The 12,484-nt window shown below is 39.5% G+C and overlaps 1 protein-coding gene across 1 annotated transcript in view; it reads right to left on the minus strand.

Annotated features, from left to right (window-relative positions):
• Window positions 1-233: 233 nt before the first annotated feature.
• Window positions 234-12,484, minus strand: part of LOC149318037 (acidic leucine-rich nuclear phosphoprotein 32-related protein-like) — a 30,888-nt gene continuing 18,637 nt past the window's right edge. The window contains exons 4-7 of the mRNA XM_089507692.1: window positions 6,129-6,247; window positions 4,328-4,470; window positions 3,876-4,073; window positions 234-345 (exon numbers count right to left, since the gene is read on the minus strand). Coding sequence (XP_089363818.1) covers window positions 234-345; window positions 3,876-4,073; window positions 4,328-4,470; window positions 6,129-6,247 — 572 coding nt within the window. The remainder of the gene's footprint in view (window positions 346-3,875; window positions 4,074-4,327; window positions 4,471-6,128; window positions 6,248-12,484) is intronic.

A 12,484-nucleotide genomic window follows, 5' to 3' on the forward strand; every position in this document is an offset into this window, starting at 1 on the left:
GTATACTCAATCATTTAGAGGGCATGAAGACTAATATAAGTGAGTTAAATTATTCTCTCTTTCTGCTGGAGTAGCACAGTCTGCTTTTTTGGGTGGTGTAGACTTTCTGGATTTTGGCACAGCATTGTCATGATCATGACTGCTAGGTCCATAAACAGACTTGTGCATTCAAAGAATTTATTCTTTTAATTGTGGCAATTCTTGGAGTCTCATCACAAAATACTTATGTAATATTATAATATGGTGCATATTTTAAATAAAAAATTGGTATCTGGTGGAAGGCAGTCCTCTGGTAGTTTTGGGATTCCATCCAGCACTTTCAGGTTTGGCAACTTGGAGAAAACACTAGAAGAAAACAAGATTTCAGAGTAAGTTAACATTTCTCTTCCTGATACTCTATACCATTAACATTAGCTTATATGTTGTTTGCTCCATCTGCTAAAGGACAGGACAGGATTGAAAGATGCACGGTTCCCCTCATTTACAACCAATTTTTATGAATGGTTAATTTTACAACAGGAGCAAATTCAAGAGGCCCCAATCACATCACAGAGCTAGTGTGGTGTAGTAGTTTGAGCATTGGACTAAGAGACCATGGTTCAAATCTTTGTTTAACCATGGAAACCTGCTGAGTTATCTTATGTAAGTCACACTCTCTTAGTCTCAGTGGGAAGCAATGGCAATCCTCTGAACTAATATTGTCATGAAAACCCCATGATAGCTTTACCTTAGGGTCACCATAAGTCAGAAATAACTTGAAGGAACACAACAACAACAAAATCACATCACCCTCTGCTGCAGACCACCACCTAGAAGGCTATATTGTTATCTCAGAAAAACTTAAGGGGTGATTATCATTATTTCTGGAGAGCAGGGGTGTTGGTAGTATTGGTCTCCAAGTCACTGGAGGTCGACCTAGCCCTACCATTACTACCTAAAGCAACAGGTCTGCGATGTGACAGTGAATTATTACTTGTTTAGTTTGCTTCTATTTTCTTTCTATGGCTAAAGAAGAAAAGAGGTGTTGTGGGAAGAGAAGAGTTGCATCACATGCCAAAATAACTCATTTATGGTACGCACGATCTGCTGCTCCATATCTGGCAGCAAAAACAGCCAGAGATAGCCATAAGGAACAGTTCTGGTAGAAGATAGTGGTATTTGCCCTTTATTTATTTATATGTATTATGCTGTTATTTCTTAGATTGTATGCCATGGGCAGGTTTGCATTATCTATTTTATTGTTTGTATGTGCCGCGCAGTGTAAATTTACAGCACTATATAAATAAAGCATAGTAATAATAATAATAATAATAATAATAATAATAATAATAATAATAATATCCAGTTTTGCTTCCCTGTGCCTGAAAGAAATTTGCTAGGGATTTTTCTCTCTCTTTGGCTGTTACCAGATTGCAGAAATAAAGCAGTTTGGCATCACTTTAACTTCCATGGCTCAGTGCTATTGAATTCTGGGATTTATATTCTGGTGGAGCATCAGAGCTCTCTGGTAGGAAAGGCTAAATATCTCTGAAATCTACAGATCTCAGAATTCCATCACACTGAATCATGGCAGTTAAAGTGGTGCCAAACTGCTATTTTTCTGCAGTGTAGCATCACCCAAGTGTGTGTGCAGGTCCTATTTTTTGTTGCAGCAACCACAACATTCACTTCTAGAAAGAGCAAAGGGAAGTGTGGGTACAGTGAGATTAAGTGTAACTGTGTACAACATGTGAAGTTAGACTTTAAAAAGAAACAAACAAACCAGTCATAACCTTTTCTTGGCAAGCTACAAAGCACAGGATAGATTTTCTCTTTGCAGGTGCACTGTATCCCTGTTGATGTTTTTAACTCCCACCATCTTACTCTCCACTTTGCCCAGTCAGAGACAGGATATATGCATGAATATAATCAGTTTCTTAGCTACTTTTCAGTACTATCACCTTCTCAGAGAATCTTACAGCATTACAAAATGAAGCCTACATATTATTAAAATGGTAATAAATATAAAGATTGCTTCTGAGTGGGACAGTTCCTTCTGAGAAAATTGTGATGCTACTGGGTTTCCTTTGCAGCTACCCACTGCACTCAAGATTGCATCAACAAACTCAGGTACCCAGGAGTGTAGGGGAGGTGAAATCTGGGCATTACCCTGCCACATAAAAATTCTCTGTCCCCAGATTAAATATTCCTTCACTCCTCAAATTTCCAACACTGCAATAAATTAAAACTTCAGTTAAGAATTTAGAAATACAGTTTAGGAAGCGAAACTAAAATGGAAGGCAAAGTCATCAAGAGCATGTGAACATGGCGTATATGAGTTCTGGGTGTGAATGATTTTTAATGTCTCACTCTGCATTATCACATTACCGGACAAACGGGATTTAAACGAGAGCTAAACTATAGAAAACTAGGAAATGTCGTGTGATAAACTTCAGGTATTTCCTTATTTTCTCTAGTTTAATTCTTGTTTAAATCCTGTTTGCCCACTAGTGTGGGCAGACTCTCTGCAATGCTAGACATTTGGGAACTGAATGAAAATTTCAAGAAGGGACAAATTGTTATTTTGAGATGGAATGCCCTCATTTTGTCCCCACCCCGATAATCCCTTGTATATACCCAATCACACCTCCAGGGTCCCACCCCAGACAATGTTCCTGTCCATACATATTGGAGATAATTCAGGCATCACATCTCCAGGTGCAGCCCTGCCTTTAATTAGAGCGATGGGGAGCAGAAGTATTTCACTTGCTTTTCTTCCTTAGACTATCTATCCTCTAATGGATAGTGGAGGATAGAGCTGTATATGATACTTATTTTATCCTATTTCTCTAAATTGACCAGCTGTCCTCAGACCCAGAAGTAATATTCAACTGGCAGTCAACACTGCTTCTGTATGTGAAAAAGGAGAGGGGAGGCCAACTTTATTTGACCTCAGCCAAAAAACAAGCAAGCAAGTGTTCATCTCTTTGCTAATTAAAGTGGGAATGTGAATGGAGCATTTTCACTCCTCCTTTCTTGTGTGCTTCCTGATTTTGTTCAATTGGGAAACCTCTGAGGTCTTTATCACACTATACTGTTACAGACTATGGCAACATCCTGTGGAATTCTGGGATTTGTAGTTTAGTGAGGCACAAGAGCTCTCTGGCTGGGAATTTTGAATATCTCTTCCTAAATGGCAAATCCCAGAATCCTGTAGGATGTTGCCCTGGCCATTAAAGTGGAATATAGCACTATAATAGAATAGTGTGATGAGGTGATAGTTAATTATAACTTCCTGGTTCAGATGACACAAGAAATAATGATTATTTAGAGACTTCCTCATAGCCCAGGGCAGAGAGAGGAGTGGAATAGGTGTGACATGGCAAATAGTTTGGAAATTACTTGTCTATGTGGTCCCAGCCAGTTGAGACTATGGCACTGATTATTTCTAATAAGTGCTTCATGTCACCCGCACTACTGCTTTGCAAATACAAATAGTAGCTAGGATCCTGCATAGGAGAGTTAGCTGTGACGAGATTGGTATGATCCCCCTCCCAATCTGAGCTGCTAAAAGCCCACAGTAAAAGCCAGGCAGCTGCACCACTTGAAGGAGTTCTGGGGCACTGGCAAAAGTGGTGCTGAAGAATGATGGGTCCAGCCCTCTTCCATCTGTGGTGCAACAAACAGAAGGGACCCTGCAAAATGCATTTGTCTGGTGCAGCTAAGAGGGTCTTTGTGATTGTGGCAAAGGTGCCATGATTGTAAATGTAAATGCCAAAACTTACAAGGTCGTATGTCTAGTTTGTAAATTGTAAATAATGAACAGGGTGCCAATCAATGTTTTCCTAGGAACACATTACAATCTAATCACATTGCAACACTCCACAAGAACTTACAGTTTTCTGTAGTTTTCTTGAAACTCACAGGGATTTCTTTTGAGCATGAGAGATTCTAGTGGAGTGCATTTCAGGGTTGACAATCCATCCAAAGTCTCAATGTTGTTCTCATCAAGGGCCAGATGGCAAATCTCAGGTATTTTTGGCAACTGTCTGAAGGACGTAAAATGATTTTTGCTGAGTTTCAGTTCTTTGCATCTGTAAAATGTATGAACAGGTGTGCTATCAAACATTATATACAGAGGGACAACAAAAGAAATCACAGCTTTGAACAATGAAGGATTTTAAGCCTTGAGAAACACAAGAACAAGTCCTGATAGTTGCTTGCAACTGTGCATGTGAATATATGGAATTTATAGACCATTGCAACATACCATGTACTTCATACTATTGCTATTAAGATAGCTAAATCTTCAAAGGTAATGGCAATTTAAAAAAGAAAGAAATATTACCTTGGCAAGCATATGGCACTTAGATCTGTCAATGAGTTGTCCACCAGCCAAAGCCTTTTCACTCGGATTAATCGACGGAGAATCCTTTTACAATTTTCTAACTGGTACATGTCTCCCAAATCTTGATATGAAAGATTTAAATTCTAGTACAGGTGGAAAAGATTCATTTGTTAAATTTATCTTTAATCAGTTGTGATTCTTGGGACACAAAAGTCTTTTATTCCACAAATTAGAACAAAGGTTTACAAGGGGGGGGGGGGGAAGAGAAATTTCAGCATGGTGGCAATAGATTTTTATTGGGCAAATGGCATGAGGAAATAGTATAAAAGTGCCCCCTCCCTGTAAACATTTAAATAGACCAGAGGTACGTTACTGTCTCTACCATTTCATCTTATTTCACCCTTAGATTTCTTGTGGCACAAAACTCTCCTTTGTTGTTTTGTGCCTTCAAGTCATTTCTGACTTATGGCGACACTAAGATGAACTTGTCATGGGATTTCTTGGCAGAATTTGTTCAGAGGGGTTTTTCCTTTGCATCCTTGTGAGGCTGAGAAAGTGTGACTTGCCTAATGTCAGTCTGTAGCTTTTCATGGCTGAGCAGAAATTACAAATCCCTGGTCGGCCAGGGTTCTAGAACAATACTCAAACCACAATACCACACTGACTCTTTGCTACTAAACAAAACGGCCAACCTCTTGTATGATGTGGAGGTTTACTGTGAACTGTTCTGGGTTTTCTATATTGATTCTCTATTATACCTGACTAAAAATGAATTAGGGTGTCAAATTTGACCCAAGCAAGCTAAACCTGGCTGCCATAACCTTTGGCAGAATTTTTTGATTACTTGCCATTGCGTAAAAACTTAGTTTATTGTTGTTGTTTGAAAAATTACATACCAAACTGACTAAAGAAAAGATACACTGGTGACAAGAGATTTTTCCCTTCCAGCATTGCTGGATGATTTGCAATAGAGTGATTTGAAGAAATCCAGAAGTGACTCTATTTTTCAGTACCACACCTGTTCACTATCTATCTGATCCCAGGGAGCAACTGAACCCAATCAGGAAAGTGAAGGACAAGATCTGTGAAACTGGATTGTTATAAAATGAATCCAATATAAGGTTTGGATGTACTGATGAACTCATGCCACACACCAAATTGATCGTTAAGTCATGAGAAGACTGACAATCGTTTCCTTAACAGGAAATACATATTTTCTATCTGTTGTAAGTATATCAAGGCCTGTCTCTAAAAAAAACCAAGTGAGCACCAAGTCATCTTTGCTTGGGAGACATAGACATGATGACTGAAGTTTCCCTGCATTACCTTATTTATTACTTTATCTGGAAAGGGTGTATGAGTCCAAGGCTGCTGCCACAGTGCAGAATTAAAGCAGTTTGACACCACTTTAACTGTTATGACTCCATCCTATGCAATCCTGAGATTTGTTGTTTGTTGTGGCACCAGAGCTCTCTGACAGAGAATGCTAAATATCTCACAAAACTACAAACCCCATCATTCCATAGCACTGAGCCATGGCAGTTAAAATAATGGCAACCTACATTTTAATTCTTAGTGTAGATGTGGCACTCTTTTGACTGCAGTTATGGTGCTGATGGAAGTGATGTTCAACCCTTTTTCCCATCACCATATTCTGGATTAAACCTGCTTTTCTTGCAGCTGCTTCAGTTCTCCGGTGGTGAAAACCCATCTGTTTCCTCCACAGCTGCAGCTAAGAACAAACACAAAATGGCTGAATAGCTTTGTTCTTTAACATTCCCAGCACAAAGCAAGTTCTTACCACACAGTTTTCCCAGTCCTCCTGTAGCCTTTTCTCCCATTTCTCTTTCTCTGTCACATGTTTCCTTGCAAACAGAGTGTGATGTTCTCCTCTGAGAAAACGCTCTTCTTCAGAAGGACCTGTTCAGATAGACCCATTGGGGGATTACATTGCTGCTTGTATAATTTAAGAGCATAAGAAGAGCCATATTGGATCAGACCAAAGGCTCACCTGAACAGCTATTGACATAAGTCTTTATCACATGGAGCCTTACCATTGGCAAAAGGTTCCTGAAGCATTCCTGAAACACAAAGATGGGATAACTAGTCATGTTTCTTAATCATCATTGAGGCGTGTCGCTTCTCTCCTGTTGTCAAAGCATTCGCGGAGCAGCCAGATTTTGAATAACGGGAACTTCCATTATTTAAGAAATGGCTGCTCCGTGAACATTTTGACAATGGGAGAGAAGCGAGACACCTCAATGACGATTAAGAAGTGCAACTGGCTATCCCACCTTCGCATTTCAGGAACGCTCCAGGAACCTTTTGCTGGCATTTTAGCAATGATAAGCGCCTCCGTGTGAAAGACTCCTTAGTGGGCTATCAGTTGGCATAGTGAACAATTAGTTGTCCAAGGGAAGTGCACAGGCAGGGAGCACCCTCCCATTCACCCCAGTGCTGGATACAAGAAAAGAGGTAGAATGGATTTCAAAATTGAAATCTTTGGTCCCTAGAGGCCTAAATAAGGACTTTGTACATTTTCTCAGACTTATTTGAAGGTCTGTTTTCTTTCAGGCTAGATGTATTGAAATAATACTGAATGTTAACTAGAACCTCCTCCACCCCCCTTTGCTCCCAAGCATGCAATGACATTAAATAGAAACACCACTCTGGCCCAGTAGCATCTAGGGTTGGTATCATCCTGTGCGGTAACTCATGGTGTCACCCCCCAACTTCCTCCCATACCACACCTATACAGAATCCTTAGTAATGTTTCTTGTACTCATGTTACTCATAAATCATAATTCTGGTATATCATTGAATGTCATGGCAATAAACATAAACAACTAGCCCAATTAAAATTATACTATTAAATTACAGTATCATATGCACAGAATAAGTGTGTTTACATATATGCAATTCCATGTGATTAAAGTGAAAATTTGGTAAAACGTGATGCTTAAAAAATATTATTTTTTAAAATTAAAAGTTACTTTTTGAAATCTGAAAAAAACCAAACAAACAAACCCTGGGACCTCTGCTTTTTCCTCCCCACTCACACAATCTCTTCAGCATTTTAAAGAGATACAGGCAAATGCCACAGCCTGTTTCTGCCAAAATACAGATGTTTGAGGAGAAGGGGTGTTACGCCATCCCCCAACACTTAAGGTATCATCTGGTGTGGTCCACATACCCTGCACCCCCTAGTGATGCCACTGTTCTGGCCTTAGTAAACATGTTCCTTCTTCTCATCCAGTAAATGGTGTGAGAGTTTAAACTCCATAAATTTCTGAAATCACATTGCAGACAGGTGTGGAACTGTAGGTACTGCACAAATGTAGCAAAGATTTCATATATTGGAAAATTATGCTGTTTTTGTTATGCAATTATGTGTTTCCTTTTATGATTCTACATAGCCCCTGAAGAAGGTTTTTGAGAACATATTTGAGCCACAATACATTAAGCTTTTTATTAATAAATCACTCAACTATTGAACACCTTGAGATATCTGTTTTCTGCTAGAAGTATATATCCACCATGGCTACTAGCCACTGACAGTCCTGTCCTCCATAATTTTGTCTAGTCCCCTTTAAACACATTCAAGTTGGTGGCTAATACTACATCTTGTGGAACTCTATGCTATGTTAAGAAGTTGTTCCTTTATCTGTTCCAAATTGCTCACCATTAAACTTCAGTGACTAACCCTGGGTTCCAGTATTATGAGAAAGGAAGAAAATTAATATGACCTGTTTAATCAATAATATTTACTCAGGCCTGTTACAGACAGCCAAAATAAAGCTGCTTTGAGTCACAGTGGAGGTATGGTGTTTCAATGATGCATGTGTCCTAAGAGTCCAGAAGTCACACCAAAGCCATGCTCCAGCCCTAAGGACTGGAGTGTGGCTTTGGTGTGGCTTCTGGACTCTTAGGACGCATGCATCATTGAAACACCATACCTCCACTGTGACTCGAAGCAGCTTTATTTTGGCTGTCTGTAACAGGCCACAGTAATGCCAAGGAAGAAAGAATCTGGAGAATACTACTGTATTTAGTCACTGCAGCAAGAATTGAAATTTCAAAAATTTGGAAAAAATAGAGTCATCAAACATCGATAATTGGCTACAAAGAGTCCATGAGATGAAAATGATGGATAAATTATCCTATGAGATCAGAAATAAAAATATGGTACAATATGAAAAGGACTGGCTTCCAATGCTGGATTACTGGAACATTAAGTGGGGAATTAATAAAGATCTGTTTAAAAATTAATTGAAAATTGATAGTAGTTTGTAGTACAAAGCAAACTACAGAAACTCTTTACGCTATACCAAACTATAAGAAGGAAGACTGTTGTATCAATGTACCGTACCGTATTGTACCACATCTTGATTTTGCTTGGCAACATGTGCCCTGGTTTTCACCAGTGAAATATTGGAAGGTACAGGATAGCTAATGGTGAAGAGTGTTGGGACTGAAAATCCAACAACACTGGATTCCCTTCTGATAGTGTAAAGTTATATTTCATTAGGAGTAAGCTCCATAGAGTTTAGTAGGATGTATTTGTCTGCACTAAATTGCAGCACGTAAGAACAACAACAGTGACTGTTGAGTGCTTTTATAATAATGTATTTCTTAATTTCTTAGAATGTGGGTGGGATAGGGGATGGATTATTCTGCATAATCTTTCTTACAGTGATTATTTCCATTCAATAGCAAATAGAATATCCATTGGAGAATTAAATCTCAGGAAAGTTAAAACTAGCAAGACAGATCACTGTTTGCATACTGGAAAAGACCACATTAAAAAGGGAAATTTGGAGGACTGCATTGTTAAGATAATGTCTTGGCCATAGTGCATTGCTTTCAAGATAGCTCTTGGGGATCATCAGATGGTTGCCAAGAAAACAAATTGGTATTGTTTCAACTGATTCTCATTCCAAATTACTACTTATCTCTGTTGCCAGGGTCTGATTGTTTTGTTCCATTGTGTTCTCTGATTTCTTCATACTTCATGATTGTGGGGACAGTAGTAAGCATTAGCTGCAAGCCTGTTCACAGTTAAGCTGCTTAGCTAATACTGAAGATGAGGAAATGTTTTTAGTTGATTCAGCAGCTGCTGTTTAACAACTAATCAATTAACTAGCCACTTAACATTAAATACATTTTTTCCACTATGAAAACTCCAATATAGGCATCTTTTCATGATGCTGAAAAAAGAGTGCGTGTGTGTGTGTGTGTGTGTGTGTGTTGTTGTTGTCGTTGTTGTGTGCCTTCAAGTCATTTCCAACTTATGGTGATCCTAAGGCAAACCTATCATGGGGGTTTCTTGGCAAGAATTGTTTAGAAGAGGTTTCCATTACCCTCCCCTGAGGCTGCCTGAATATGACTTGCCCAAAGTCAGCCAGTGGGCTTCATGGCTCAGCTGGGAATCAAACCCTGGTCTCCATAGCCATAAGCCAACACTTCAGCCACACACATATATATGGGGGAGGAGGAAAGCCAGGCAGAGCACTAGTTCTCCACCTTCTTTCACAAGATAGAAAATCCCAGCCTTCTGGTGTAAATTGGGCCAAATTCACAAGAAAGATCTAGATTAGATTATAAACTAGGGGTGCAAAAAATGTTTCTGGACTTAGTATAAAGGTAGTCTAATGTACAGCACATTGCAAAAGTCCAGCCTTGAGGCATGCTCTACTATCTTTATGTTCTCCAATTCTAGATAGGAACAAGTTGGAATAACAGCTGAAGCTGATTATAAGCACTCCTGACCATCACGTCTATCTCGTCTTTCACTTAGATTGATAGATCCAGGAGCACCCCCAAGCTGTGAACACGGTTTTTCAGGAGGAATGTAACCAGGACTGGTTGACACATCTCCAAACCCAGGTTTAAGAAGTAATGTCCAAGAACATATCTACTTCTTTAACTGAAGTATACATGTACAACTTTTAAAATAACAGCCTAGGATTACCTAGTTTTAGTTTAGAGCAATATACTTATCTGATATTTTTTTTTTTTTGGGGGGGGGGAATAGGATGGTTTCCCCAATATGACAGAGACCGTCACTATAGTTGCACCCATTGACTACGACTACAACTGTTTCTTTGTTTCCTGGAAACATGACACTCCCTGGCAGCCAATAGCTCAAGTACCAGCACATGTGTGTAGACTGTTGGGTGGTCCATGGAATGGCACTGGTCCATGGGCCATCACTTTCAGTGTCAATGAGCTTGGGCTAATTAGGTAATGGGTTAGATGGAGATGAATTTAGGATAGAGTGAAGTGCAATGTTGCGCAGGTGGCTACATTTCTACCTCCTTTAGATTTCTCAATAATTTTTCTGTATGATGATTTACTATGCAAAAGGATCTTGTAGCACTTTTGGAACTTAGGGGCAAAACAGATTACACTGATAGAGTGGCTCCACTCCACCCTTGGGAGTGCTGGATCAGGCCCACAGCAACCACATGTCATAGCTCCGATCCAGTGCTTTGCCAGCCCAAAAAGGGCTGGCAAAATGTTGCTCCTAGTTAAAGCAGTGAAAAGCCACCTTTGCAGCGGCAGCTTTTAGGAGTTTCTTTGGTGCAGTATTTCTAAATGTTGCACCAAAAATATGCTCTTTTGCTGCCCACTGTACAGTCATGTGTGTGGCATGATGCCAGCATCAGGGCGTGCAGCATGCTGATGCCATGCTCCCACTGTGCCCTGGGACCAGTATTAAATGCTGGTCTGTTTAGTCCCTTACTGAAAGAAAGAAGTTGGTAGCAAGAGCTTCCATAGATTTGAGCCTATTTCCTCATGCATATATGAGGAAGTCAGCTGTTTAAAAGAGATGCTAGTTCCCCTACCTGCATCGTTACATGAGGCCATTTATGGAAAAGTTGGGGGGAAATAGCAACCAGAAGTTGGTGGCCATTTGGTGGAGTACCATACCAGATTGTGAGTTTTGCACTCTAATACAGTTTGTTCCTTCAACCTAAAACTTTTCATCAGCATCCTCCTCTCCAAAAGTCAACTGAAAGAACTGTAGCAGATGCACATTTTTAATACTGAACAAAATTCACTTCCAACGGCCTGCAAAATCAAATTAGCACATCCTTCCCTCAAGGTTTCCCAACAGAATTAACTCACTCAACCAGGTTAAACCAATGGAGTTGATATTGTGGTGGAAATATTCCCTGTTGAAATAAAAAACTATAGAAAGATGGAGTCACCTTTGTCAGCCAGAGAGATGGTTTTTGAAATAAAGGCTTGGAGTTTAGAAAAAAACTAGAGCAAAGGAATAATGAGTGCGTCTTGACCTAGATGGAAGCTGGCACCAGTAAAAAGACATAACATAATGTACTGAGATAAGGACATTCAGAAGCAAGGTTAGGAGGAAAGCCACTGAATTCCTACAGGAGGGGGTAAGGAGTGATGATGCAGTTTTAATATATGCATGTATTTCTGTTCTGATTGTAAGAATTCTGTATGTTTAAATTGTAATTAGCCAATCAGGTGTATTGAAGAAGCTTCTTTGTCTTGAATAATATAAAAAGAGCCATTTTGTCTTGTTCGGGGTCTCAGCTTTTGGAACTTGAATTCCACTGAGTTCATTGTTTTCCTTTGTCGACAATTGGAAATAAACTTATGGATTTTCAATTACTAGGTCCTCTTGCCAATCCTATTGCTCTGCCAATCCTAGAAATTTAAGTTTCCTGAAATTTCTGTTACAATATAGGGTAGACTGCCTGATCTCATCAGTCAATAGTGGTGGAAATACTCTATCTTGGGTCCCTCAACTGCTACTGTCTACAAATCTTGACTTGAAACAATGTCTTCATAGTCTCAAAAATCAGCAACATGAAGGCAGTATTGCTTCATGGATAGTTCTGGGACACTCACAGTCTGACAGTTTCCAGAAAATCACTTATATTGTACATAGCAGAGATGTGAATCTCTTCTTCAGAAACTATGTTCAAGAACTAATAACAGATGAATCCAATCCTAGGGGCTGCTACATTATTGTGAACAGTACATGCAATCATAAAACTATGTCTGAAATGTATCAGCTAAGACTCCAAGTATGGGATACATGATACAATAAATGGTACATGTGTGTGTGTGTGTGGGGGGGGGGGGAGATATATACCTTTGCCTTCTGTTGTTAGTGGCAAG

This window comes from Sceloporus occidentalis, unplaced genomic scaffold (genome assembly GCF_023333645.1).
Source record: "Sceloporus occidentalis isolate IW3139 unplaced genomic scaffold, rSceOcc1.0.p SCAF_2, whole genome shotgun sequence".
In the NCBI taxonomy this organism is placed as follows: Eukaryota; Metazoa; Chordata; class Lepidosauria; order Squamata; family Phrynosomatidae; genus Sceloporus; species Sceloporus occidentalis.